This window comes from Phanerochaete carnosa, assembly GCF_000300595.1.
Source record: "Phanerochaete carnosa HHB-10118-sp unplaced genomic scaffold PHACAscaffold_2, whole genome shotgun sequence".
Taxonomy (NCBI): Eukaryota; Fungi; Basidiomycota; class Agaricomycetes; order Polyporales; family Phanerochaetaceae; genus Phanerochaete; species Phanerochaete carnosa.
Genome location: NW_006767629.1, coordinates 1628553 through 1652360, shown reverse-complemented (window position 1 = coordinate 1652360; position 23808 = coordinate 1628553). Strand labels below are relative to the sequence as shown.

At 53.6% G+C, this 23808-nt stretch overlaps 9 protein-coding genes across 9 annotated transcripts; 3 read left to right on the top strand and 6 right to left on the bottom strand.

The window, feature by feature from the left end:
• Nucleotides 1-29: 29 nt before the first annotated feature.
• PHACADRAFT_113598 (uncharacterized protein) lies at nucleotides 30-3018 on the top strand. Its single transcript, XM_007391730.1, has 3 exons — nucleotides 30-2028; nucleotides 2085-2440; nucleotides 2500-3018. The coding sequence occupies exons 1-3, from the start codon at nucleotides 58-60 to the stop codon at nucleotides 2723-2725; spliced, it is 2553 nt and encodes an 850-aa protein (XP_007391792.1). The 5' UTR covers nucleotides 30-57; the 3' UTR covers nucleotides 2726-3018.
• Nucleotides 3019-3055: 37 nt separating this feature from the next.
• PHACADRAFT_85734 (uncharacterized protein) lies at nucleotides 3056-5474 on the bottom strand (the record flags this gene model as incomplete). The annotated part of the gene is made up of 11 exons (XM_007391729.1): nucleotides 3056-3112; nucleotides 3164-3452; nucleotides 3504-3526; nucleotides 3578-3679; nucleotides 3729-3754; nucleotides 3808-3913; nucleotides 4008-4249; nucleotides 4305-4544; nucleotides 4605-4811; nucleotides 4873-4962; nucleotides 5048-5474. 11 exons carry the CDS (start codon nucleotides 5472-5474, stop codon nucleotides 3056-3058), a joined length of 1809 nt encoding a protein of 602 aa, XP_007391791.1.
• A 1434-nt stretch (nucleotides 5475-6908) lies between these two features.
• Nucleotides 6909-7839, bottom strand: PHACADRAFT_169702 (uncharacterized protein). Its single transcript, XM_007391728.1, has 2 exons — nucleotides 7793-7839; nucleotides 6909-7724 (listed from the first exon to the last, which is right to left on the bottom strand). The coding sequence occupies exon 2, from the start codon at nucleotides 7686-7688 to the stop codon at nucleotides 7416-7418; it is 273 nt and encodes a 90-aa protein (XP_007391790.1). The 5' UTR covers nucleotides 7689-7724; nucleotides 7793-7839; the 3' UTR covers nucleotides 6909-7415.
• Nucleotides 7840-8046: 207 nt separating this feature from the next.
• On the bottom strand, nucleotides 8047-12213 carry PHACADRAFT_249508 (uncharacterized protein). Its single transcript, XM_007391727.1, has 19 exons — nucleotides 11838-12213; nucleotides 11532-11701; nucleotides 11372-11475; nucleotides 11253-11316; nucleotides 10681-11199; nucleotides 10471-10626; nucleotides 10385-10417; nucleotides 10228-10335; nucleotides 10019-10178; nucleotides 9904-9968; nucleotides 9734-9843; nucleotides 9581-9676; nucleotides 9433-9526; nucleotides 9222-9377; nucleotides 9080-9164; nucleotides 8913-9027; nucleotides 8610-8856; nucleotides 8471-8559; nucleotides 8047-8417 (listed from the first exon to the last, which is right to left on the bottom strand). Exons 1-16 carry the CDS (start codon nucleotides 12112-12114, stop codon nucleotides 8954-8956), a joined length of 2271 nt encoding a protein of 756 aa, XP_007391789.1. The 5' UTR covers nucleotides 12115-12213; the 3' UTR covers nucleotides 8047-8417; nucleotides 8471-8559; nucleotides 8610-8856; nucleotides 8913-8953.
• A 515-nt stretch (nucleotides 12214-12728) lies between these two features.
• Nucleotides 12729-13991, bottom strand: PHACADRAFT_25322 (uncharacterized protein; the record flags this gene model as incomplete). The annotated part of the gene is made up of 4 exons (XM_007391246.1): nucleotides 12729-12895; nucleotides 12948-13376; nucleotides 13429-13518; nucleotides 13574-13991. The coding sequence occupies 4 exons, from the start codon at nucleotides 13989-13991 to the stop codon at nucleotides 12729-12731; spliced, it is 1104 nt and encodes a 367-aa protein (XP_007391308.1).
• Nucleotides 13992-14129: 138 nt separating this feature from the next.
• Nucleotides 14130-15373, bottom strand: PHACADRAFT_205397 (uncharacterized protein). Its single transcript, XM_007391726.1, has 5 exons — nucleotides 15250-15373; nucleotides 15051-15191; nucleotides 14657-14983; nucleotides 14536-14602; nucleotides 14130-14479 (listed from the first exon to the last, which is right to left on the bottom strand). The coding sequence occupies exons 1-5, from the start codon at nucleotides 15288-15290 to the stop codon at nucleotides 14264-14266; spliced, it is 792 nt and encodes a 263-aa protein (XP_007391788.1). The 5' UTR covers nucleotides 15291-15373; the 3' UTR covers nucleotides 14130-14263.
• A 119-nt stretch (nucleotides 15374-15492) lies between these two features.
• Nucleotides 15493-17315, top strand: PHACADRAFT_249505 (uncharacterized protein). Its single transcript, XM_007391725.1, has 6 exons — nucleotides 15493-15629; nucleotides 15694-15801; nucleotides 15950-16065; nucleotides 16117-16360; nucleotides 16414-16712; nucleotides 16772-17315. Exons 1-6 carry the CDS (start codon nucleotides 15507-15509, stop codon nucleotides 16992-16994), a joined length of 1113 nt encoding a protein of 370 aa, XP_007391787.1. The 5' UTR covers nucleotides 15493-15506; the 3' UTR covers nucleotides 16995-17315.
• Nucleotides 17316-17592: 277 nt separating this feature from the next.
• PHACADRAFT_113582 (uncharacterized protein) lies at nucleotides 17593-19173 on the top strand. Its single transcript, XM_007391724.1, has 5 exons — nucleotides 17593-18290; nucleotides 18346-18415; nucleotides 18466-18529; nucleotides 18584-18728; nucleotides 18787-19173. Exons 1-5 carry the CDS (start codon nucleotides 18156-18158, stop codon nucleotides 18922-18924), a joined length of 552 nt encoding a protein of 183 aa, XP_007391786.1. The 5' UTR covers nucleotides 17593-18155; the 3' UTR covers nucleotides 18925-19173.
• Nucleotides 19174-19224: 51 nt separating this feature from the next.
• On the bottom strand, nucleotides 19225-23494 carry PHACADRAFT_169695 (uncharacterized protein; the record flags this gene model as incomplete). The annotated part of the gene is made up of 19 exons (XM_007391723.1): nucleotides 19225-19397; nucleotides 19462-19947; nucleotides 20030-20230; nucleotides 20284-20379; nucleotides 20435-20893; nucleotides 20953-20985; nucleotides 21039-21110; nucleotides 21162-21189; nucleotides 21240-21449; nucleotides 21501-21605; nucleotides 21656-21727; nucleotides 21774-21845; nucleotides 21900-22011; nucleotides 22061-22210; nucleotides 22267-22359; nucleotides 22411-22544; nucleotides 22605-22729; nucleotides 22784-22971; nucleotides 23026-23494. The coding sequence occupies 19 exons, from the start codon at nucleotides 23492-23494 to the stop codon at nucleotides 19284-19286; spliced, it is 3219 nt and encodes a 1072-aa protein (XP_007391785.1). The 3' UTR covers nucleotides 19225-19283.
• Between the last annotated feature and the right edge of the window lie 314 nt (nucleotides 23495-23808).

Genomic DNA, 23808 nt, shown 5'->3' with positions numbered 1-23808 from the left:
TGCTTTCGATCATGGCTCGTACTTCATCACCACATCCACTGTCTCATCGCCATCGCGATGTCGGTTTTTTTGCCCCTCCTCGATGGCCAGGTCGATGAGGCCTTTCTAGCCGTCCTGCAAAGGATTGGCCCTGTCATCACACCCGTCCTCGGCTCTTATCATGTTTCTGGAGATGTATCCCGCTACATCCTACTTGATCATAACACCTCGCTCAACCTCGATGAAATCATTCAGACACTCGATCAAGGTGCAGAAAAAGTCATCGTGCCACTGGCATGGGCGAAGGAGGTTGTGGGAGTTCTCCCTGCCAGCAGAGTTTTACTCCTGCTCGACGTGAACAATGTCAGCGCAGTCTCCGAGACGGTGCGCGATGGAGTCTCGGGAGTGCTAATCAAGACCCCAGCTCTGGATACGGACTTCATTGCCTCGATATCGCGATTTTTCAAGGGCCAGGACATCCATGTCTTTCCCGTCGACTCTGGCGCACCGCTTTCGCCTGCGAAGGTCCGCGAGCTCAGGCAGGCCGGTGCCATCCCGGTCATCCCTTCCTCACAGCTCACCCTTTCGGAGGGGACTGTCGGCCAGATCAACATCGCCGATGCTTTCACTGCTCCCCTGGTTTCAGACCGCCCCGATGGCCTGTACCCGACCGTGGTCACAGAAGACGGCCGTTCGCTCGGTCTAGTCTATTCCTCGGTAGCTTCTGTCAGGGAAAGCATCCTTACCGGCAACGGAGTATACCAGTCTCGCAAGCACGGCCTTTGGAGGAAAGGCGAGACCTCCGGCGCAATCCAGGACATTCGCTCTATCAAGGTCGACTGTGACCTCGACTCTATTGAGTTTGACGTCGTGCAGCACGGAGTCGGATTCTGCCACCTAAATCGCGCTTCGTGTTTCGGTCACCAGAAGGGCCTCCCCCTGCTCGAGCGCACCCTGCAGTCTCGCCTTGCCTCAGCACCGGAAGGCTCGTACACAAAAAGACTGTTCAATGACTCCGCTCTTCTTCGCGCCAAGATCATGGAGGAGGCGGACGAGTTGTGTAGAGCTGAAACGAAGGAAGATGTCGCTTTCGAGGCAGCCGATCTTATCTACTTCGCACTCACGAAATGCGCCGCTGCCGGTGTCTCTATCGCGGATATCGAGCGTTCTCTCGACCAGAAGGCGAAGAAAATCACCCGCAGGCCTGGAAATGCCAAGCCCCAGTGGGCCAGTGCTGAAACATCGTCTTCCAAGGCCAACAGCTCTGCGCCGGCTCCTGCCTCTGCGCCGAAGCCCAATCCGGATGCACCCATTCGTATGCGAACACATGTCCTCAGCGATTGTACTCCCGCTGAGAGGGCTAAGCTCCTCAAACGACCTGTGCTCAACTCCGATGCAATGATCACCCAGGTCCGACCTATCGTTGACGCAGTTCGCACGGGTGGTGACACTGCGCTTATGAAGCTTGTCGCACAGTTCGACAGATGCACGGTACTGAAGGATACACCGATCCTTCGTGCGCCCTTCCCCGAGCTATCGGACCCGGAGCTCGATCCCGAAGTTCGTAAGGCTATCGACGTTGCCTACGCCAACGTCCGTGCATTCCACGCCGCTCAGGCCGATTCGACCACCTTAAAGGTCGAGACGATGCCCGGTGTAGTCTGCAGTCGCTTCGCTCGTCCCATCGCTCGCGTGGGACTCTACGTCCCGGGCGGCACTGCCATTCTCCCGTCGACTGCTCTCATGCTCGGTATCCCCGCGCAAGTCGCAGGGTGCAAGGAGATCGTGCTTGCGACACCGCCGCGCGCTGACGGAAGCATTAGTCCGGAGGTCATGTACTGTGCGAAGCTCGTCGGTGCGAGTGCGATCTTGAGGGCTGGGGGTGCACAGGCGGTCGCCGCATTGGCATACGGCACGGAGACTGTGCCGAAAGTCGACAAGATCTTCGGTCCTGGCAACCAGTGGGTCACTGCGGCGAAGATGCTCGTGCAGAACGACACTGATGCCCTTGTCTCGATCGACATGCCTGCTGGCCCGTCCGAGGTTCTCGTAAGTGTCTCGCCGCGATCTCGTACGTCGCACGCTGAGTCTCAAGTTTTGAATAGGTCATTGCTGATGAGACATGCAACCCTGCCTTCGTTGCTTCCGACCTGCTCTCCCAAGCCGAGCACGGCGTTGATTCGCAGGTCGTTCTCGTCAGCGTGAACCTGCCCGAGAGCACGATTTCGCAAATCGAGGCCGAGGTTGATGCGCAGGCCCGTGCCCTGCCTCGTGTCGACATCATGCGCGAGTCAATTCCGAAGAGCATTATCGTAAAGACGACGAGTGTTCAGGAAGCCTTTGCCTTCTCGAATGATTATGCACCCGAGCACCTCATCTTGCACCTCCAGGATGCGCCCAGCACGGTCTCGCTTGTGCAAAACGCGGGAAGCGTGTTTGTTGGTCCCTACTCGCCTGAGAGGTATGTCAGCCTGCCTGCGTTATTGTCGAGTTTCGGCTAACGTCATTTTTTTTTTGCAGTTGCGGTGACTACGCTTCGGGTACCAATCACACGCTCCCGACGAACGGCTACGCGCGCCAATTCAGCGGTGTAAACACGCAGTCGTTCCAAAAGCATATCACGTCGCAAGAAATTACTGTCGATGGCCTCAAGAATGTCGGACCTGTAGTAGCGACTCTCGCGGACTGCGAAGGCCTCGGAGCTCACGCAAACGCTGTCCGGATTCGTCTTCGCTCTATGCAATAGCCAATATAGATGCGAAAAAGAAAGTTGTAACTCATCTGTAGCAGTATCTCAATAAATGTAAAAATTTTGCTCAGCTTGAATACTGATCGTCGAACGCAATTAGTCTGATCTACGGAGCTGCTGTCAATAATAAATACAAACTCTGAGGTAAGATGTCGGGAGTTAAGGTCTGTGTATGCATGAATACGGTGCTTGACTATATCATCTAGCAGAGAAATGGCAACAAGATCGGAGCACAAGGGTAACTGGGGGATAAGGAAGGGGTGGCAACTAAACACCCAACCTAATGGCGCAATTTAGCCTAGTACAAAGTATGGCAAGACAATACACTCACTTCCGTTTGCTAGATTCATACACGACATATGATATCGAGACCGCAGGAACCACCTGCATAAGCACATTAGTAGGGTGACTGCAAGACGTTTCGCGGGTACTGACCTTGGCAAGTGTAGGCACAAGCCCACGGTAGAACCCTCTCCAGCCGTCCCGAGAATACGTTTGCTGCACAACGTCCATAATGCCAGTGTATCTATGCGGATGTCCCGGCGATCCAGACGCTTGCAGACGCGTCCGGACCAGATTAAGCGGATACACGCTCGTGGCGCCGATGCTGCCTGATACGCTGCCGCACATCAGCAGAACGAGAACGCCCGGCTCTTCCTTGCCCGTCGATCGCAGATAGGCGAGTTTCAAAGCCTCAAAGGTACTCATGTCAATGGCAGAGTATCTGGGGTGGAGATGATCACTGTCAGTTCCGAGCAAAATCGGACTGACTCACGGGAAGACACCAACGAGGCCGATCTATCTGCACCTTAGCACGCTGTATATTTTCTCAGTTAGGTGCGTACTTACAGTCAGGCCTCTGTAGAACGCGCGTACACCGCCAAGCTGATACAGCTGTTTCGCAGCTTCTCTTAAAATACGCCTCTCTCCGGTGTTGCTCATTAATTGGGTCTTGATGCAGCATAAGTGTCTGTGTGGTGGAGCATTATGATCAGCTCACCTTCATTGTCTCGATCGGATATATACCTGTGGTGCCATCTTGTTAACTATCTGAGAATCTTGACGACGTAGTTACGTACTCAGTTGACTAGAGAGACCCCCAATGCCTCCAGAAAGGAACCTGCTGACTCCACTAATATTGCGTGAATCGTCCACCTTGTCAACATACTTGGCAAACAGCCGTTTCTAAATTTGCAATCCGCAGGATTGCAGCAGCAGGAACACAGAGTAACGTGAACGCTCTAGGATTTGGCAAGAACCGTAAGACCAAAGGACTAACAGATGATTCGTAGGCGAAGAACTTTATGGCCGACTCTGGCAAGATCTTCACTACGGAGAGTCCGTTGCCGGTCCAAAATCCCCGTACGCCGCCCTCCGCGTATATTCGTCTGACGGCACCTCCTATCGCCTGCAAGCCACGGACAGGTGCTTGCGGACTCAACGAGGCGCCCCCCAGATCTAGTGGTCGAGTGATCAGGAATATCTTTAGTCGATCAAAGGGCGCTGTACACGTTCGCGATACTGCGCAGCTTATCCTCAGCAATATGTCGGAGAACTGGAGTTCAAATGCGCTTACCGGCGCCTGCAACACCACCTGCAAGTAGAAATTTGGCCGCTGTGGGGATGTGCAACCAGTAATGGTGCTCATCGTCTTCTTCCTCGTGATAGAACTCGTCCTCATCGACCGTGGGATCTTCTTCCAGGTCGTCCGCCTCGAAATCAACGGGTGTAGGAGGTGCTTCAGTTTGTCTGCTTGATAATGATTGATGCCGTTTCGACCCGGTAGACATGTCTTCTGCACTCAGTGTGACATCACCTACAGGGTAAGAAGGTAAAAGAGTTATACACGGCAGCGGACGGAGGCCGGATTTAGTACCTTCCATGTTGACACGCGCAGCCCCTCTACCGTCATCCCCCATGAACTTCTTAACCTTGTAGTACCGAAAGATTTCTGCCGTAGAAGCCTTCCTAGGCATTAACAGCAGGAAATCGCGGAATTCTTGAAAGCTGATCGCGTGTGAATGGGGGGACGAACACAATGTCGTCATAAACTCCGTAAGGGTGGTAGGTTCGAGTGTTATTCCTGGATTACAATGACGTCCGTTGCAGTGTCCTGCCGCACGAGGTACTGAAGATAAACATACCGGCTTTCTGCAATGCGGACGCGAGCTCATCGACATCTAAACGACCATTGCCATCCAGGTCCAAGTCATTATGGAAGATACGCCATAGCTCTAGTCGACGTGTCGACAGGAGAGTTATCGAGATAGCATTCGGTTTGTTATCTGCGTTTATACGACGAAAGTGAGGGCTACGCACCAGCTTCCTTTGCATCTGCATACTTCAGGAATTCCTTCCACCCTATAGTTCTATGCAAGAAACTTTCCCCTCTGAGGCGATGGAAGAATTCGTCATGATACATTTCTTGCAGCCGCTTCGCGCTGTCCGGCGTGAGCGAGCGGTCGTCCTCTACTGCATATTGCCGAGCGATAGCCTCGTCCTCCGACTCGTCATGGTTGATCCCCCGATTCTTGGGCAGTGTGCTCCACAGCCGCCGCAGGCGGCGTTCGCGAGCCTCCTTGCCCTCGAGTTCTCTGAACTCGCAGAGGTTGTGTGGTACGGGGTGATACGCGGATGGATCGGAGCGCAGGCGGGGGATCCACGGGCGATCCTGTGCTCCCGTGAAGCTGGCCTCAAATATTTCACGTCTCGACGGACCTTGCCCTCTCGAAGGCGTTGAAGCCATCAGTACTTGGTTGTGCGTGTCTGCGCGCGAAGGATGGCCAAGGACCGCGTCGGGGTAGCTGTCCTTAGTAGTGCAGAACTGGTGTGGCAGGTTTCCGTCGTCAGCGTAGACACATTATACGAAAAGCAGACGAAGCAGGAGTCGAGAAGCGGCCCGTTGAGGGGAAGTGGGTAGCAGTAAAGCGTTTGCCAGGCTAGAGCCACTGACGTTCGCCACTTAGGCGCTCCAGTCGAGGCAGTGCGCTCTCCAATGGCATCCGCGCCGTTTGAACAAAAAGATAAAAGTGGATGCATTGTGGGTAACATAAAACGTGTTACATGGTTGTGCATAATACATGCCCTACAGATACAATGTCATTGTCGGCGATATACAGTATAGACTGGAAGTGGGAGGAAACGACGATGCAAGCGGGCCCGAAAAGAGCATGAATAACATACACATAAATTAAATTAGTACTTGTGCGTCGTGGCATTCAAGCAGAGGCAACCACAGAAAGCGTGTTTAATACGTCGACAAAGACTGTCGGGACGTCGTTCGAGGTAAGCATGCAATGGCCCGCATTTCTCGTCGGACCCGCGGACGGAGGAAGCGCCAGGCTTCAGAAGACTTGGTATACTGATTGAATGTGGGTTGCGCGTCGATCGAATGTCCTCACGGGAATCGACGACAGTAGCATAGACCGACAGGTCAGCATTAGACCCGGGAAACACAGGGTAGACGGCCACATGTCGCCTGGTTGTGTCAAGGTTCTTAGTACCCAACCCGCGCGGGTACACCTAGGCGTGGCGATGGATCAGCGTACGTAACTACAGACAGACATGGAAAACATACGATACAGTACGGTGCGTCTGCGGGCCCGCACAAACCGTTGGAATTGCCGTCCTCACCACGTCGTGTATCATGAGTGGCAGATGGTGGTGGTGGCGAGGCGGAGGACCGGTCTTTTATCTAGACACAGCAAGGGATCGTAAACGTAATGCAACATAGTAACATGCGTAGATCACACACCGATGACGAGGATCGCGTACGGCTGGATTGTATAGATTTCGTCGACGACTGCTCTGAAGCCTCGAGCTTCATAGATCTGGTCGACTCTACCAGCGTTGAGCCGCAGTCTGACTGGCGATTTGCCTCAAGGCTTGGTACCTAATCACAGACATGAGTGACTGAGCGATCGGGCCCACAATCGGGACGTACCATAGGCAATGCCTTTTCCACTCTCAACTTCGAAGAAGCTAGGGTTGGTTTGGTTTTGGTGACGCCATGACTCGAGGCTCGCTCCATGCTTGAGACGGAGTCCGGAGTGGGGCTAGCAGGACGTTCAACGTCCAGTGTCTCTTTGCCCAAGGCTATTTCAATATTCTCGCGCCAATTGGTGGGGAGCTGCGCCATATGATGAGCTCAAGCATTGACGACGAAGGCGGATCTACCTACTGGGGGTCTCTCGTCTCCGGACGTGAGTAGTGCCATGCGGCGCAGAGCGGACGCGTTGGCCAGCAACGAAGGTTTCTTCGGCGGGTCGGGAGCATACTGGGGCACGGGCTTTCGCCATCCCTGGTGCCTTTTGCGCTCCGGCCGTTCATCTTGAAGACTCGTGAGCGACGAAGTACTGTTGTTGTCCAGCATAGCGATGAAGAGCAGGATCCAGAGCTGACAAGAGTTTGGAGCAAAGAGGAGATGATGTGGCGCGGCAGCAGTGCCCGGCGGAGACCTGCCTATATGTATACTTCTCCGGAAGGGGCGGACGGCGGGCTCGTGGAGGAGATAAAGCAGAGATACTGCGAGCGAGTGCTGATCAGTGGCGGTGTCTCTGAGTCTGGGCAATAGGCCTGGGAGGAAGGGGATCAGAGAGAAGAGCGGCTTCCAGTCATGCGCCAAACAGGGCGCAGAACTCAGTATGTATTACCACATTTTCTGGCCGGCCTGCGAAGCAAGTCTGTATCAGCGGAGACACGGTGCCAATCCCGATACAGCCCTTCCTTGAGGACGGACACGGCCTGTCCGTTCTCCCGACACCTGCGAGTTACCCCGGACATGAACGTCTTGAACGCTCAGAAACAGCCAGGTTCGCGGCTCCGTGCTAGCGGCAGAGTGCGGCAGCAGGTGCGGACGGGCGAGACAAAGCGCCGTAGGTAGCTCTGCATGCTGCCTCGCGGTAAACATGCCTGTCAAAGAGGTGATCTTCTGAGCATCCGGAAATGGTGCCTTCCCCATGTCGCTTGTCCTCAGGGGAACAGCCAAGCATAGCAACTTCACTGCCGGGGTCAGCATGAGGCAGAAGGGGCGTGGGCAACAACCTGCAGTAAACAGACACGTACAAGATACGACCTTCCCGGCCTGCGTGGCCCTGGTTGGGATTCTCCCGGGCATGGCCGCTGTGCAAGTACGCGTTACGGCATACAATCGATTACATTTGCCTTAGCTCAAAGCTTAAGCTAGCGCAAGCTACATTTCCGCTGTAGCGGTTGCTTGTGGTTAGGGAATAAGTGCGACGCCGGCGCTTATACTTGCCCCGGATGTGTTGAGGACCGCCGGCGCTTCGTTGCGACGAAAGTTACGTTCTAGGGTATTAATTCATATTGGAGCGACAATCCAGGAAGCCGCACATGGTTGAGGGACATACATTTTCATATAACTAAGTAAAGCCACTATACACAGGACATGATCAATTACTACACAAAAGGAATTTCGCGAGTCAGACATATGCAGTGAGAACTAGAAGACCGGGGACGATGTGTGTTGCTGATGCGTAGCTACACTGTAGCTATCAAGAGAAATACATGTTGTACCCCATCTGAGGATGCAGTTGCTTAAAGTTATCCTTGAAAACCTTCAGCTGGGCTTCGGCATCTGTCCCGGTGGCCGAATTTGTTTCAGAGAGGTCACCGATGTTCCTTGAGGGGTCGTAATGATTCTTCGCGCGGCTGCAGACGATGTCGGCATCTGGTATACTGATTAGTCTCTCGGCAATATTTCGCTGAAGCCAGTCTACTCACAGTATACAGGAGCGGGAATGGAAACGGATCGGGTGCTACGAGCATAGACGTGGCATAAGGCGAAGCAGAGAGCCTGCAGCGCGTCGGGCCTGCGACATGGAGTGAGAAGGAAGATTGAACACACTAAAGGATAACTCACGAGAAATTGCTGTCGTCATAGAGGACGTTGTAGTGTGCGGGGCGCGATGTGCCCAATAATCCGCCGTGGGACTGCAGGTAGAAATCAAGCTCGACGGGGTGCACGATATCGCGGTCGATCACCGTGCCAGCTGGGCAATTCCCGCTCTGGTCTCCCGCCCCATCGGCAGGGAAAAAGCGGACGTGGTGGCGCTTCCCGACAACAATGACGGTGATTGCGGGACGGATCCCAAGGCTTTCGCATGCCTCTAACGTGATCGAGTATTATCAGTAATCGTCTTGTAGGGCCCGCAGCGCTACTCACTCTTGATACGCGGGAGCTCTGTGGGAAATGTTGTAAACATATCACAGCGTTCGCACAAACTCAGTAAGCTTACCGATCTCGAGAACCTGCTTGAACTGGCCCTCGGATACGCCATCTAGCGGTAGTGTGAGTTTTGCAGTTGTGATAAGTCAAAGCAGAAAGTGTACCTCGGAAGAAGATCATTCTCTTCGGGTCAGCATTTGCCTTCTTCTCGACTTGCTTGCGATAGCCTCGATATTTCTCGAGCATTTTCTAAAGCAGGCATCAGTACCATACAACACATGTCACTCGACACTCGACAAAACAAACCTTCGTCATTTCTTCAAGGTCCTCGATCATCTCTTGACGAGATGCTTGTACACGGCAGTCAGCGACGTATTTAGCGGTGTCTGAGTCGACGTTGGCGACCAGCGCCGTGAAGGACGGACGGCCTTCAGAGTGCGCAGCGGGATGAATGACGTCCGCCTATCATGATCATAAGGATGAGCAATGCGATCACATATGATAATCTGGTACATACACCCATCACAATCGTCGGATTGTGCGGATCGGTCAGAATGGACACAGAGCTCGGCTCTGGGATCGTGTTAATGCCTCCGAGTTTGACATTGATTCTGAATATAACATATCGGTAAAGGTCCCACCAGAATATGGTCGGCACAACATACTTCAAGCAGACATTGGCGAAATACTGCTGCTTCGCATTCCAGCATTTGCCGCTCTTCATGCACTGCGTAGCGACACCGCGTGCAACATCGCCGAAGCTAAAGATTAATACGTAAGACCTGGGCTGCGCCGCAACAAACCGACAGGTAACTTACTGCTTCACGGCGGTATACAAGTCGGTAGCGCCCTCGGGCAAAATGACAACGATAATCGTAGGAGGCTTGCCGTTCTTACTGATGCATGCCTTTCCGACGTCGAGAAGTTGCTACTCATAGATTTATCAGGTCCCTGCTCTTTCACATTGAGTATAAGACAGAAGACTTACTGTATTGACATTGCCTTGGGCGTTCTCCCACCGGATGATAGGGTCTCGCTCGGCGACGGTGATGCCTGCCGATGGTTTTAGGATGAAACATCTTACGAAAGGTCAAGTCACGTACCGACAGCGTTACAGGCTTGAAGTAGGCCATTTACCATGTCACGCGCGTGGTTCTCCCCGAAACGCTGAATGCGCTCGTACACGACGATGACCCACCGCTCAATGCTGCCAGGCTTGAAGAACTTTTTGTCGACCATATTCCATTTGCCATCCCTCGGAATCTAGCATGGGATGAGGCCACGAACGCTGATTTCGAATTTTTCTACGTACGACATTCTTCTGCCTCGAGCCGGTGCCATACTGAAGAGTTGGCGGCCTCAGAATACGCGCGTCGACCGACAGAGCACCCTGCGTCTCATGTACATGAAGCCCGAATTGCTGTTAACCGAGATTAGATGGCAATCAGAGCCAGAGTGAATGTACTTACCCGCACATACTCGGATTGACCATATGCAAGAACCTGTCATAACGATCTAGTCAGTTACCAGACAACCATGAAACTGTGGTACACACTCCGAGGCCATTTCGAATGCTCGCGAGGCGCTCTTGCGGCTTTTTCGTTGCAAAATTTAGAACATCTTTGGTCTTCTCCGGTGGGACTTGCTTGCGCATGATCTGCCCCGGCGGCACCATACAAAGCTCGAGAGGGATCTTGGCTCCATTCCCAACCTGAACAACAGGCTTTCGGTCAAATAGAAACTACATCAAGTGATTTAAACATACCTCGGCACATAGTATGTCAGGGTATTGCAACGGTCTGTTGCATGTCTGCTGGAAATAGTCGGCAACGGTTATCCTGCGAGTGCCGCCATTCTCGAGTCGAAGATCAAACTCCTCCCCTCTCGCGCCATGTCGCGTCAGTCTTTTCACAGTTCGGGGAGTCGTGCCGGCACGCCCACTACCGGTGGTTGTGATCACCTTAACGCCGCTGGCTTGCCGGTTGAGCTGGTGATGTGTTCGCTCGTGGAGACCTTTGCTAGGCGCTAGCGAGTTCGGATTGCCACCTACTCTTCCAATGATCTCGAGACAGAGCTCAATGAGCGAACCGGGCTTGTACATCATGCCAGTCGAGATGTCGATATTGATGAGCATGCGACCTGGCGCAGGGCGGACTGACTGGAAATAACCCCGCCAGAGAACAATACCTCCGCCAATGTCCTTTTTCTCCCGGTCCGTGAAGAAAGATCGAACGTTGAATGGATACTTCGATGTCGGCTCCATGCGTATCACGACGTTCAAAGCCTGTTTTATGTACAGATGAGAGCGGGCGAGACGCTGAAGCCAAGTAAGCATACCGTGATAGCCGTCAGCACCTCGTTGTCGTGCGATTGTTGACCTTGAAGAAAACGCCTCAGCACTCTATTCGTGCATATCCATGTCAGCTTCCATACAACGAATGTTGGACAGCACATACTCAGGATTGATCTGCGCCACTTTCGTGAGCTTGACCTTAAAGGGCCTTTGCTCTCGACGAGCAGGAGTCCCAGGCGACGGTGGAGCCCCCATCTGGACGTCAAACTACATAACAGTTTGCAGTGAGTTTGTGGCGCCGGCACACATCGCATGGCTCTCACCTGCGCGCTGCCTTCAGTGAAGGGTAGCTCGCGAACGCTGAACAAGTTTTTGCGCCCGTCGTAAGCGCAGCGTGGCGTAAAAATCTCTGGTGCGGTGTCTTCCTGCAGTCGGCGGATAATTTCCATATTCCTGGATATGGGGAGCGTTTGCTCCGATGGCGTCAAGACTGCGATAGAGAGTTAGCGACAACCGACAATGTCCTATGCTAGATAACGCACCAACTACCAAAACGAATCATTGAGATAGAGGGGGGAGGTTGAGATGTTCAGTTATCCTATGGTCCTCGAGAGCGAAGGGAAACACACCATCGTAGTGATATATAATTTCGCTGGGAATATCGACGGGGAAGTGATTCGTGTATACCTTGACGGCAACACCGGCGGTGCCAGGTGCTTTTCGGCGGACGCCCACGGTCTGAATGTGACCAGCAGGGGTGACAGCCGTGCCGGTACTGCTCGTAGCAGATATCGCGGGGCTGCCGCCTCTGCCGACTAACGACACGCCGCCCCTCCCGCGCGCGCCGCCTCCACCGCCTCCACCACCACCGCCTCCGCGGCCTCTGCCTCGGCCGCGCCCGGCCATAGCTGGCGCGGTGAGTTAGGTGATGAGAGCTTTGGAGATTGGGAGGAGATCTCAGGGATCGTTGAGATTCTGTCGACGCTGGAGATGGTGGGGGAAAGGAGAGAAGAGATGGTTCACCGGAAGACAAAGGGAAGGGGGAATATAAAGAGTGACAGATGGTGGGGCAGCCGTGGGTACTTGAGTGCTTCTTCGAACTCTCGCTTTCCAAGTTTGGATCGATGGAACCTGCACAAGTCATCGATTTATCAGCGCCTGCTCGTCCTTGGGACGATTCTGTTCGTACCGTTCTCAGGCAAGGTGAAGCAGAGACAATGGTCTCCGTGGTCGTTAGAGCTCCCACGACGCTGGAGGTCGCGGACGAAGATCAAGACGCGACGCGCCTCTGGTGGAGATTACCTTGACGCGATCAGACCGACGTCCGCAAGCGCGCGTTCGCACAGCGCAAGCACTTCTAGCCAATGGTACCTACGTGGAATTACACGTTTTATGAAACCGCAGCCGCGCGAATTCTCCGTTATCAATTACCGTGCTGTCCTCCTGACATGTCCACCGCCCCATGCCATGCCAATCTGGCACCTGTACATCCACTCCGTGAGAGAGTTTTGGACTTTGACTCATTGTCCCTGGGAGCTCTGCTCGATTCCTTTGTTCGCCATGTCCTGGAATCGAGGGAACAACCTTAAAGCTGCGCCCGTAGTTACTTCCTCGAGCGCAGCGGCATCGCCTGCGTAGTGGGCTGCCAGGTGTTTTGTGAACCATTCAATCGTATTAACGCTCACGGCTGGATGACGAGGATGTTAACCACTCGCAGACGACAAGATGTCATCACTCACCAGGGAAATCGGTGCCGTAGAGGATCTTCGACCGGCCCAACATGTTCTCCACAAGCTGGATTGTGGTCCCATGTCCACAAAGCGCAGTCTCCACGTAGAACGTTCCAAAGTCTTCCAAACACGCCTCTGGCGTGAGTTCGCTGCCCATGTGTGCAGACAGGGCGGCGACCCGCGATGCTAGGAACAGCGCGCTTCCGCCACAGTGCGCGAGAATTATCTTGACGTGGGGATATCGTCGTTTCTTGCCTGTCACGACAAGATGAGATGCCGCCTTGAACGTTTCGTTCGGTACCTCGGTGATGGGAAGTCCAAGAAATGCATGAGGATAAGGGGTCGAAGATGGAGTCTGCGTGCCGTGGAGGAAGACGACTGCGCCACGCCGGTCGAGTTCAGCCCAAACAGGATCGAAGAGATCGTCACCAATGTAAACTGCGTGCTATCAACCACGCGTCCTGGTAGAGGATTGTGCCAACTGGCTCACTAGCTTCAGGCCCTTGGCCGTAGGAGGTCGAAAGACTGACGCCGTTTGCGTGCAGTACGTCTAACGCGTACGCAATCTCTCGCAAGGTACCTAATATATGCGCGTTGTACCTCCGCAGCAGTCGACAACAGAGTTGATGCCTCACCTTCGACGTTCCGCAAGTCTGGAAGACATGCAAACCATCCAAAGCGTCCTTCCGATTCTGCGGCGTCGCAGAGTCCTTTTGCGTGCGTGTTCAACTCTCGAACAACTTCCCTGTTCCTCTCATTTCGCGTCTCTTCGTCAACAGCCCGCAGGCCGCCTTTGCTGCACGTTGGAGCCGCGCGAAACGGGCTGTCGACAAGGTTCTCCGGGATGCCAGCAGGATAGCTGAGTATCGCGCCGGCGACGCAAAGCTTGTTCATCGCTTCCAAGCTCTTCTGAATATTCCACGGCACGTTCTCCTCCGGCGTCTTCCATCCTACCACAGCGTTCTGGCCAGCCTTGCGCTTCGAGAGCTCGGGAAGGAAGATGTGGTGGTGAACGTCGATTTTCATAGGGATGCGCTCCGTGGGGCTGGCCATGGTCGTCGTTGGGGCGTTGCCCAGGATGCCTCCTTTCATATGGTATCCCCTGTGGCATGCCGATCGCCCTCAAGGGTGCACTGTCTGCCAGATTCGGTTCGACGACAGCAGCGGACACACAAATCCGGCAACATTGCAGTCAAATACATCTTTGGTTACGACTTGAAGTAGTAGTAGTACAGGATGCGGCGGCAGTGCCAGGCAGGACACTCGCCTACTATTCATACAATTTGTTCATCGCCCTTGTCGATCATTATGTGCGCCCATGGCGTTCACTTCGAATCCCAGAAGTCGCGGGCTTCCTCAGAGTCCCAGCTGACGAATTTACCGGAGAGCTCTCTGCCTGCGTTAACGGCCATGGATGCGAGGACATGGCCACTTTCCATAGGGTCGACGAGCCTGCCTTCGTCATAGTCGGACACGTATTTCGAAACGTCTTCCGCTCGCATGATATCAGTTCCTGCTAGTTGACGGATCTGGGCTTGCATCTAAGGAAAGAGGGTAGCCGTGAACGATCGCTGGAGATGAATGAATCGGGACGCACTGCAGTATCAACCCTCCCAGGACGAAGGGCAACAGAGACAATGTCGGGCTCCTCCTGAGCCAGAGTCCTTAATAGGACATTCAGATGGAGCATAAGCATTCTCGATTGGCGTGGGACATACCGACACAAGCTGTTCACAGCAGCCTTACTGGTGTTGTAAGGAGCCCAACCGTACGTGTTGCCAGTTGCTGACCCTGAGCTCACAAAGATGACACGTGCTTTGATATCACCTTCGTTCATGTGCATCCATGGAATGACCGTACGCAGTGCATTAACTTGCGAGAAGAAGTTAACGTCAAAGTGCTGCTTCCATGCCTCGACGCTCAGCTGTTCGCTTGTGATCTTGCCGGTGGGTTCGAAGACCGCGGCGTTGAGGACTAGACTGTCGATGTGGCCAAAGGTCTTCTTCGCAGTAGAAATTACTCCTTCAAATCCAACAGCATCCGTACTGGATTAAACGGAGATTTAGCTCCATAGTGCATCTTCTGCAGCAGCGATACGGGCTTGCCACTGACACGTCGAGCTCGACAAATAAGAGAGCACTACCGTGAGCGAGCGAGAGAGTCTGTAGTTCAGGTGTGCGCGTCCTCGCAATCGCCACTACGATGCTTCCAAATTTCTCGAGCAGGAGTTTCGTGACGGCAAGACCAAGTCCTCTGGAGTGATCGTCAGCTCTGCAGGTTCTGGGAGCGCCGCCTGAGAGACAATATGCACTTTGAAGCACCGGTGACGACGACGACAGGTTTTCTGGCCATGTGAAATATGTTCGCGGACTCGAGCGTGAGCGGACTGGCGAAGTTGCGGAGAGAAAGGCGTGGCGGGGGATGGGCGCAACGGATGGGCGTTTGCCGGCTCCCCAATCGAACGACCCGTACGACTCCGAGAGAGCAGACGCTTCGCGCCCGCGAGCCCAAAACCACTTCACCTCCCTCCCCAAACTCTCATCCCCCTCTCACAAAAACACAGTCCAGATGGCCTCCAGGACAGCCTTTGGAGCCCTTCTCAGGGCACGTGCTGCCGCAAGGACTCGTGCGGTCCCATCCTCCTTTGCGACTCGCCGGAGGGGATACGCGACCCAGCAAAGTGAACACTCGGTATGTCGGATCTGCTGAGAGATTCGCACGGATTTGGTGCTAATCTGTATTGACGCGACTATAGATGACTGTCCGTGAAGCTCTGAATGCCGCCATGGAAGAAGAGATGTTGCGGGACGAGACTGTCTTCATCCTCGGCGAGGAAGTCGCGCGGTACAACGGTGCCTACAAGGTGTGTCTCTTTCCTTCATTGTAGAGTACCCGCTATCATTCCCCAGAAGCACTACCATCGTCTTCTGCGCCTAGAACTCATTCTTTGACATAACCGACTTAGGACCGTCGCGTCATAAACAACCCGCTAAAGCACAATTGTATTCCAGGTCACCAAGGGTCTTCTGGACAAGTTTGGAGAGAAGCGAGTCGTCGATACACCGATTACTGAGATGGGTTTCGCGGGTCTTGCGACTGGTGCTGCCCTTGCTGGTCTGCGACCAATGTGCGTTGGTTCTCGCGTTTGGATGCTAACTTTCATTGACGCGTTGGGCAGTTGTGAATTTATGACATGGAACTTTGCGATGCAAGCCATCGACCAGATCGTCAACTCTGCGGGAAAGACCTATTACATGTCCGGCGGAAACGTCCCATGTCCAGTCGTCTTCCGTGGACCCAACGGTGCAGCTGCTGGTGTCGCCGCACAACACTCGCAAGATTACGCGGCATGGTATGGCAGCGTTCCAGGCCTAAAGGTCATCAGCCCGTGGAGTGCCGAGGACTGCAAGGGTCTGCTCAAGGTGCGTACTGACGCCGTCGCGGGGATCCGCCATATGTACTCATCTGCTCATAGGCTGCCATCCGTGACCCTAACCCTGTCGTCTTCCTCGAGAACGAAATGATGTACGGCGTTACCTTCCCCATGTCTCAGGAGGCTATGTCAGACAACTTCCTACTCGAGATCGGCAAGGCAAAGATCGAGCGTGAAGGCTCGGACATTACCATCGTAGCGCACAGCAAGATGGTTACCCACTCACTCGAGGCTGCTGAAGAGCTTGCTAAGGAAGGTATTAAGGCCGAGGTCGTCAACCTCCGCTCCATCCGTCCTCTCGACATCGACACCATCAAGAAGTCCGTCAAGAAGACTAACCGGTATGTCCGCTTTATTCCTGTTTTATGCCAGGAATGCAATTCACTAACATTAAATGCAGACTGGTGACAGTCGAGGGTGGTTTCCCCGGCTTCGGTGTTGGTTCCGAGATTTGCGCGCAGATTGTTGAGAGTGAGGCTTTCGACTACCTCGATGCGCCTGTGGAGCGTGTCACTGGTGCTGACGTTCCGACACCCTACGCGCACAACCTTGAGGCGCTTGCCTTCCCTGATACCCCTCTCATCGTCAAGGCTGCGAAGCGCTCGCTCTACCGCGCCAACTAGATCCTGTAACGCATTGAGCTGCTGGTATGATTGGTTGGAGCTGAGGCGGATGACACTCCGTAGCTTAGCTTAGCTTTATCATGGTCTCTCTTTGTGCGTTTCTGCTGGCTTTTGCGTTGACATAGACTACCCGTAATACGCTACGAATCGCGATGTATTCACACACTTTCTTTTTTGCTTGGGCGCACGAACGCGCAACGACCCGCGTCCGGCGCTTGTTTGTGTGGCGGAAGACACGCGCAACTCGAGACTGCGCTATACACCTTTCATCTTCTCCTAGACTCTACACGCCGCTTTCGTGCATGAACGATATGGAATATCAACCTCGCTATCCTCAGCCTTTCACTTTGCCACAAGCTACTGGGTTGGACGTTTCTATGATTACAGAAGGTTTCTAATCATGCTACCGTCGCCTCAACCTGTGGACCTGAAAGAACGATGCTAGAGATCGCCCGCCTGCAGAACTCGCTATCTCACTTGCAAAATACACAGGAGCAGCTACGAGAGATTGTCTCGGAGTCTCCCGACTCTGAGCTCACGAAAGCAATTGAGGAAAACGAAGTAACAATGTAAGTCGTTCGCGTCCGATTATGACGTTGTAGTAGTAATAAGTGAGTTTCTTTAGAGGATCGCAAGAAGAGAGAATTAGCATGCTAAGGATGGCCCTTGCCGAGAAGGGCATACCAATGGAAGGTCATTACGCTTTGGAATCTGCCGCGGCCGTCCCGCCTTCAGGAGACACCCCCACGGCTACGCCTCGTGTCACACAGCCTGAATCGTCTTCGTTGCCAAGACAACCTACCGAAACTACGAGCCATACAATTCCAGCTACTGCGCTCATTTCACAAGATGCACAAATGGACGAGGATGGTGGCCTCCACTTGTGAATACCCCTTCGTCTCGTCAATGTACTTGTATTCGCTCTGGTTATCTGAAAAGCTGGCTTCACACACGGTCTGCAGACTACTCGTCGATGATTCATGTATTTCCATTTGCAAGAGCTCCAAGCCGCGCCTTTCCGTCTCGATTTAGCAGGGCAAATGCCTGAGGTCCAAACGGGGTGATCGATGACATCACGAAATACGGCGGCGTACTTATACTCTCCTCGTTCAAAATTCGGTATCCACGTCACTTTATCCTCGACACACAAGACCATCAACGATGTTCATTCTCGACCACTCCTCGCCGTTGCTCGCGGTACCGCGCAATGTATTCACCGCGGTCGGCTTGCCGCTCGTGGTGGGCATGTACAGTGGATCCTACTCTGAGAAAGCTGCTAGGGGCAAATGGTACAATGTATGTTTCTCCGACGAGTGCCAGAATACTCTAGTATAACTAATACTTGTCAAAGAGTCTTCGCTTCCCTCCGGGCAGAATCTATGACCGCGTCTTCCCCTTCGCCTGGGGTGGTCTCTACCTGGGTGAGCATGACCAACTTCGTGGTTATATGTGCGACTAACCCTATCACTAGCCATGGGTTACGCCTCCCATCTCGCGGCCGAGGCGTATGACTCATCGTTCACTTCTGAGAAGTTGTACGTTTCATGGTAAACTCCCGCGCATATACCCACTTAGTCTGACGGCCACAGGCACGACGCGTCCGTCGGCATTGCGCTCTACTATGGTCAATTGGCGCTGAACTGTCTCTGGACACCGCTCTTTTTCGCTAAGAAGCATACGACTTTGGCTCTCCTGGACTCAACTCTGCTTACGGCCACTACTATCTGGATGACGGTACGTCAATGACGGAAGATATGCGACTGACAGGAATTAATGCTACTCATGTGTGCAGAAAGTTCTTCATGGACCCACTGATGGAAGATCCACGTACTTCCTCCTGCCGTACTGCGCCTGGCTGTCCTATGCCACCTACCTCAACGCCGGCGTCGTATTCCTCAACAAGGACCGCTACGTTCCAAAGGAAGACTAAAAGTTCTGTAACAAATGCTCACGTGTCATACTCCGTTAACACAGCGAACAATGTTGTATTTGTACATTTGAGCGAACGGCATATTGTAACAGTACCAGGAAAGAGCGATAATATAATAAATACGCTGTCCAGACATCGAGAGCGAGCCGGTAGCGGTCCAGCCAGAGTGACGAGAGTTAGAGCACAAGAAAGAGCCAGAGAGCCGAGCAGCAAGCATAGTCCAGGTGCAGTACCAGAGCCGGAATCGGCCTCGTCCCTGTTTGCCGGGTGGAGGCTTCAAGTCTCAAACACGACGCTTCCTCGTCTTAGACTTCACCTGCGAGCTGTCGATACGCTTGCAGGCACGAGTATAAGCGGTATTAGCGGAACGCACTTCGAGGGCTTACCTTCAGAACAGGTTCATCCTGCTGGATGGGGGCCCGGCTTCGCATGCTGGTTCTCTGTCCGGCTTCGGAGTCAGTACCGCGCGATGCCTACGCGGACACCCTAGTTACTTACAAGGCGCTTTGTATACCTCCCACTTCCTGGAGGACTGACAGTGTCCGAAGGTTTGTCTCGTTTCTTGCTCGCTCGGGTAGGCTCCGCGGAGTTCGCCTCCGGAGGCGTACCAACCGGGCTAGTCTTGCGACTCTTGTCCTCGAAGTCCTGGATGTCATCGGACATTGTAGTGTCCAGTCGTCGGAAATTTGCCCTCTGCCCGGCGTTATGGGCGATCGCTACTGTCTTCTTCGCACCGCCGCCAAGGCCGCGGACAGCCGGCGTCTTCGGCTGTGGGTATACCAGCGGACTCGAACTCATAGGGGGCATGCCCGCAGGTGACGGCACTTTCTTAGGTTGTGCAGGCGAGGACTTCGTGGTTGGAGCGCCAGCTGGGGCGAAGGGGCGCAGGTGGGCAGGTGTTCGGGCCACACGCGCCTTGGTGTTCGGATCGGGCTGCGGCACGGCTGTCAAAGCAGGCTTGGCGACGGGGCGGACAGGTGCTGGAGTAGGCCTGGCGGTCATGGTGTTATCGACATTTGTGGACTGCCCGGAAAGAATGGTGATACAGGATAAATAAATAAAAAGCCTGCACGGTATAGAACTTGAAGTGCTCCGGCACACTTACAGTGACGTCTTCCTCGGCCGTCTGTGGCGGAGACTTGCTTTTATCCGACGATGCAACCCATACAGTGGGGTCAATCAGCGACCGGTTTTCAGCGGCAGTAACAGGTAGTGCGATCGGCTTGCTCATCGCCTTGAGGTGCTTAGCAAGGGTTCCTTCAAGCACCTGTATTCGGGTCTGCTGCTCCTTGATCGTGTTGTCGCGCTAAATAAAATATAGGACAAGCGACAGTAGGGGCAATAGAAGGATACACAAACGCGTCTAAGTTCGTTGCCTTTAGAGACTAGTTCTTGCTCGTGGATCGACTGTGAAGTTTGAATAAGCGCGTTAATGAACGTCTTCTCTTCTTCGTTCTGCGGGAAGGAAATATTATTAAAGTTGTCGCCCCTGACAACCCGGGAGTCTCACCAGGTCCCCTGTCCTGTAACGCGCATCGATACTCCTGGCACGCAGCACAAGCTCGGTGTTTTCCAGGCGGAGCGCCGAAATCTGACCGGTCAGCGTATCGATGGCATCTTTATGAGCAGGATCGGGGAGCCTAGCTTCCCGAAGTTCTTGTCGCAGAGTGAAGATCTCCTGCTTCCCTGAGGCAATTTGTTCCTCAAAACTCTTCACGGACGCTCGAGCTTGGTCTAGAGCTGACTGCACATCGCCGATGCGCTTCTCTGCGAGTTCCAGCTGCACGCGGCTGTTGTCCTCCTGCTTTGCTACGCGCCCGTCGTAATCCGCTTTGATTGTGGTTATCTCCTCTCGCTGAGCACGTACGGTCCCCTCGAGGTCATTGACCCTTGATTGAAGCGTGGCCTTCTCTTGTTCTAAGACGGCGATCTCAACCTTAGATTTTCCCGTGACCATCTCGAGATCGTGCTATCAATACAAGCGGGGATTAGATGATGTATACAATAAGCCTGATTTATCAGACGTACAGCGAATTTCTTCTCCGCTTCGATGAGCCGGTCCTATAGCAAGTTCAGGGTGAACAGACAGTGGTGCCGTATAGATGTGCACCAACCTGGAGCTCCACTTGCGTCCCCTGTGCGCACTTCGTTGTCATTAGCTGAGTCTCATAGCGCTCCTCCATCACCTAGAGATAATAATCAGCCAAGAAATTGTAGAAATATATCGGCGAGCATACCTGATATTTGGTTTCGAGGTCGTGCATCCTAGAATGACGTCATATGATTATGTACCAAATCATCTTGACGGTACGTACGTTTCGCTGCGTCGATCGGCCTCATTCTGACGCTCCAGCAGCTCCGCCATGGAAGATTCCAGTTTCATCTCGAGCGATTTGAGCTCTTCCGATTTCCACGTAACGTCGCTCTGGAGGCTTGCTACCTGGGTTGTCGCACTACCTAGCTCGTATTTGACAGCCTGCAGAGCGTTCTGTGATTCCTGATACTGCGATTCCTTGTTGGCGATCCTGACAGATTGTCGGTACAGGTACACAGAATAAGAGATGAGCGATGCTTACCTGCCCTCCAGCTGTGCAATGGCCTCGGTCCTCGCTTGGATGGTAGCCTCTAGAGAGCAAACTTGCGCGAGCTGCTCGGTAGAACGCGTAGTCAAGCTGTCAAAGCTGAGGGACTGTCAAAGCAAGCATGAGAGTTTTGCTGCAAGTCCGCTCACCTCTCTCGAAGAGCTTTCAACTCGACCACCTGCGTGTCACGCTCTCCGAGGAGCTGCTCTAGTCGTTTAACCCTGAAGAGGTCAAATTATGAAAGGTATAAGATTATCAGCAACTTACTCGGACTGAAGCTGGGTCATAGCTTCCAGCTCTGAATCCTTGTTCTGGATCGATTGACTAAGTTGTTCCGCACTGTAGCAACCTAGTCAGGCACACTTTGCCAAAACCCGTGTTTGCGATACGCACCGCTCATTCGCGCTGGAGAGCTGGGCCTCCAGCTCAGCAGAGGCCATCAATGCGTCATGCAGTTCCGTCTGTTGACACTTCATGGCATCCGCGAACTTCTGGATCTGCTCGTCTTCGACGCCGTTAGTCAACACGGAGTATTACCTCAGTGGTACACGTACTAGCTCCCGAAAGACGGACGCTTGATAAGCGCAATGTATCTATGTCCGCAGCTTGAATGCCCTCGAGTTCTGCGACGCGATCTTTGGCTTCAATAAGATCTGCGCCGACGGACTGGAGCTTCTCGCGGAGCATCTCTGCAACCTGCATAGCTATACTCCGAGGTCAACGATATAGTAAGGTGCAGCCGAATAGAAACAGCGCTTACTTCCTGTGCATCGTAGATTGAGTTCGGTCAAAACCTCTTTCGTCTTCGTGACCTCTACTAAGTGCCCGTCCTCGTCAAGCACTGCTTCAAGACCTAGCCCCATGTTATATGTACACAGCAGAAACAGCGCGACGTTCCACACACTTTTAATGGATTCTGACACAGTTTCTCGGAGTTCCTTGACGTCTGGCATGACGGCTTTTGCCTGGATGTAGAATGCAAAGGTCTCGTCAGATTGGGCTTTTAAACCATCCATGGAAGCTCTCATCCCTCCCAAGCTATACGAGATAGATAAGTCTCACAGCACAGATTAATCAGAGACGGGAAGATATATGCACCTCCGGGAGGTCGCTTCCAATCCCTGCCGCGCTGCATCCTTCACTGACTTGATGCGTTGCATGAGTTCCACTTTCTCGCTCTTCGTAGAATCGATCTGCGTCTTCAGAAAAGCCACCTCACGACGCTGAGGACTGACTCAACGCGATGTCGCACGGCACAATGGATATCAGGGGCATACCAGCTCCTCCATTTCGTATTTCGCATTTCTCAGATCGTTGGCACCCCTCATCATGATAGAAGAGATATCTTCATCTTGGACGGAGTTTCCAAAGCTAGCGACTGACGCGCTCCGGGAGTGTGTAGGAGGGTATGGGAGATTGTCGTGTGTCGTCAGGCGGTGTGGACCGCCGCCAGGATTGCCAGAACCTTGCATATATGCACTAAATCACCCCAATTGGATCATCACCGGAGAGGGCATACCGTGATATTCCGTACGAGGGGCGCTCGCGTCCGACCGCTGGTGCAAGCTCTTACTCGTCCTGAGCTTTACGAGCTCTCTTGGCTGCGAGGGTCGAGAGCTCGTCAACATAGCTTCTCCGGGTGTATGCGGTCGGAGATCTTCATTAAGTCTTTCTCCATCTGTCTGCATCAAAGGTGAAGAAAACCTTGCAGCGTTAATGAGGCTAGCACGCTGTCCATCTCGGTGGCCGCGGCGGACGAGGTCCCCGGGGGCTGCGTGCGACGCGCCGCTCGTCTTCCCACCGGGCCCCACGCTAAGCAACGTACGACGTGTATTCTGGCCTCCATACACGCCTGGCGACATTTCGCGCACTCCTGCTCCCAAGCGGTGTTTCAGAGAAGTGGCGATGTAGCTATCTCTCGGCAGCTTGTCAGCAGCAGTTCCGGAGATGAGCGCGGTAAACCGAGCCTGTGAATCTTCTTCTTCCATGTTGCAAGAATAAGAGGGATAGCAATCGCGGCTTTGCAGGGAACAGGAAGAACAGCTTTAAGTGAAGTGGTCGAGAGCAAGGCGCGAAGGGCAAAGCGGAGAATGAAGGCTTCTTGATCTCAGCCACGAAGCTGCAAGTTGCCATTTACGGATTTCAAGGTCCCGGGCCCCCCACTTTCACGTCGTGCTCACATCACTCAGTGCCCCTCGGGACACCTCGTTTCTAACTGCTGCATGCTGCACTCTTCCGTTGCCGTACACCATTGCCGTAATGTTACCAGCAGAAGAGCAGAATCACTGCCGAAATATCAGCA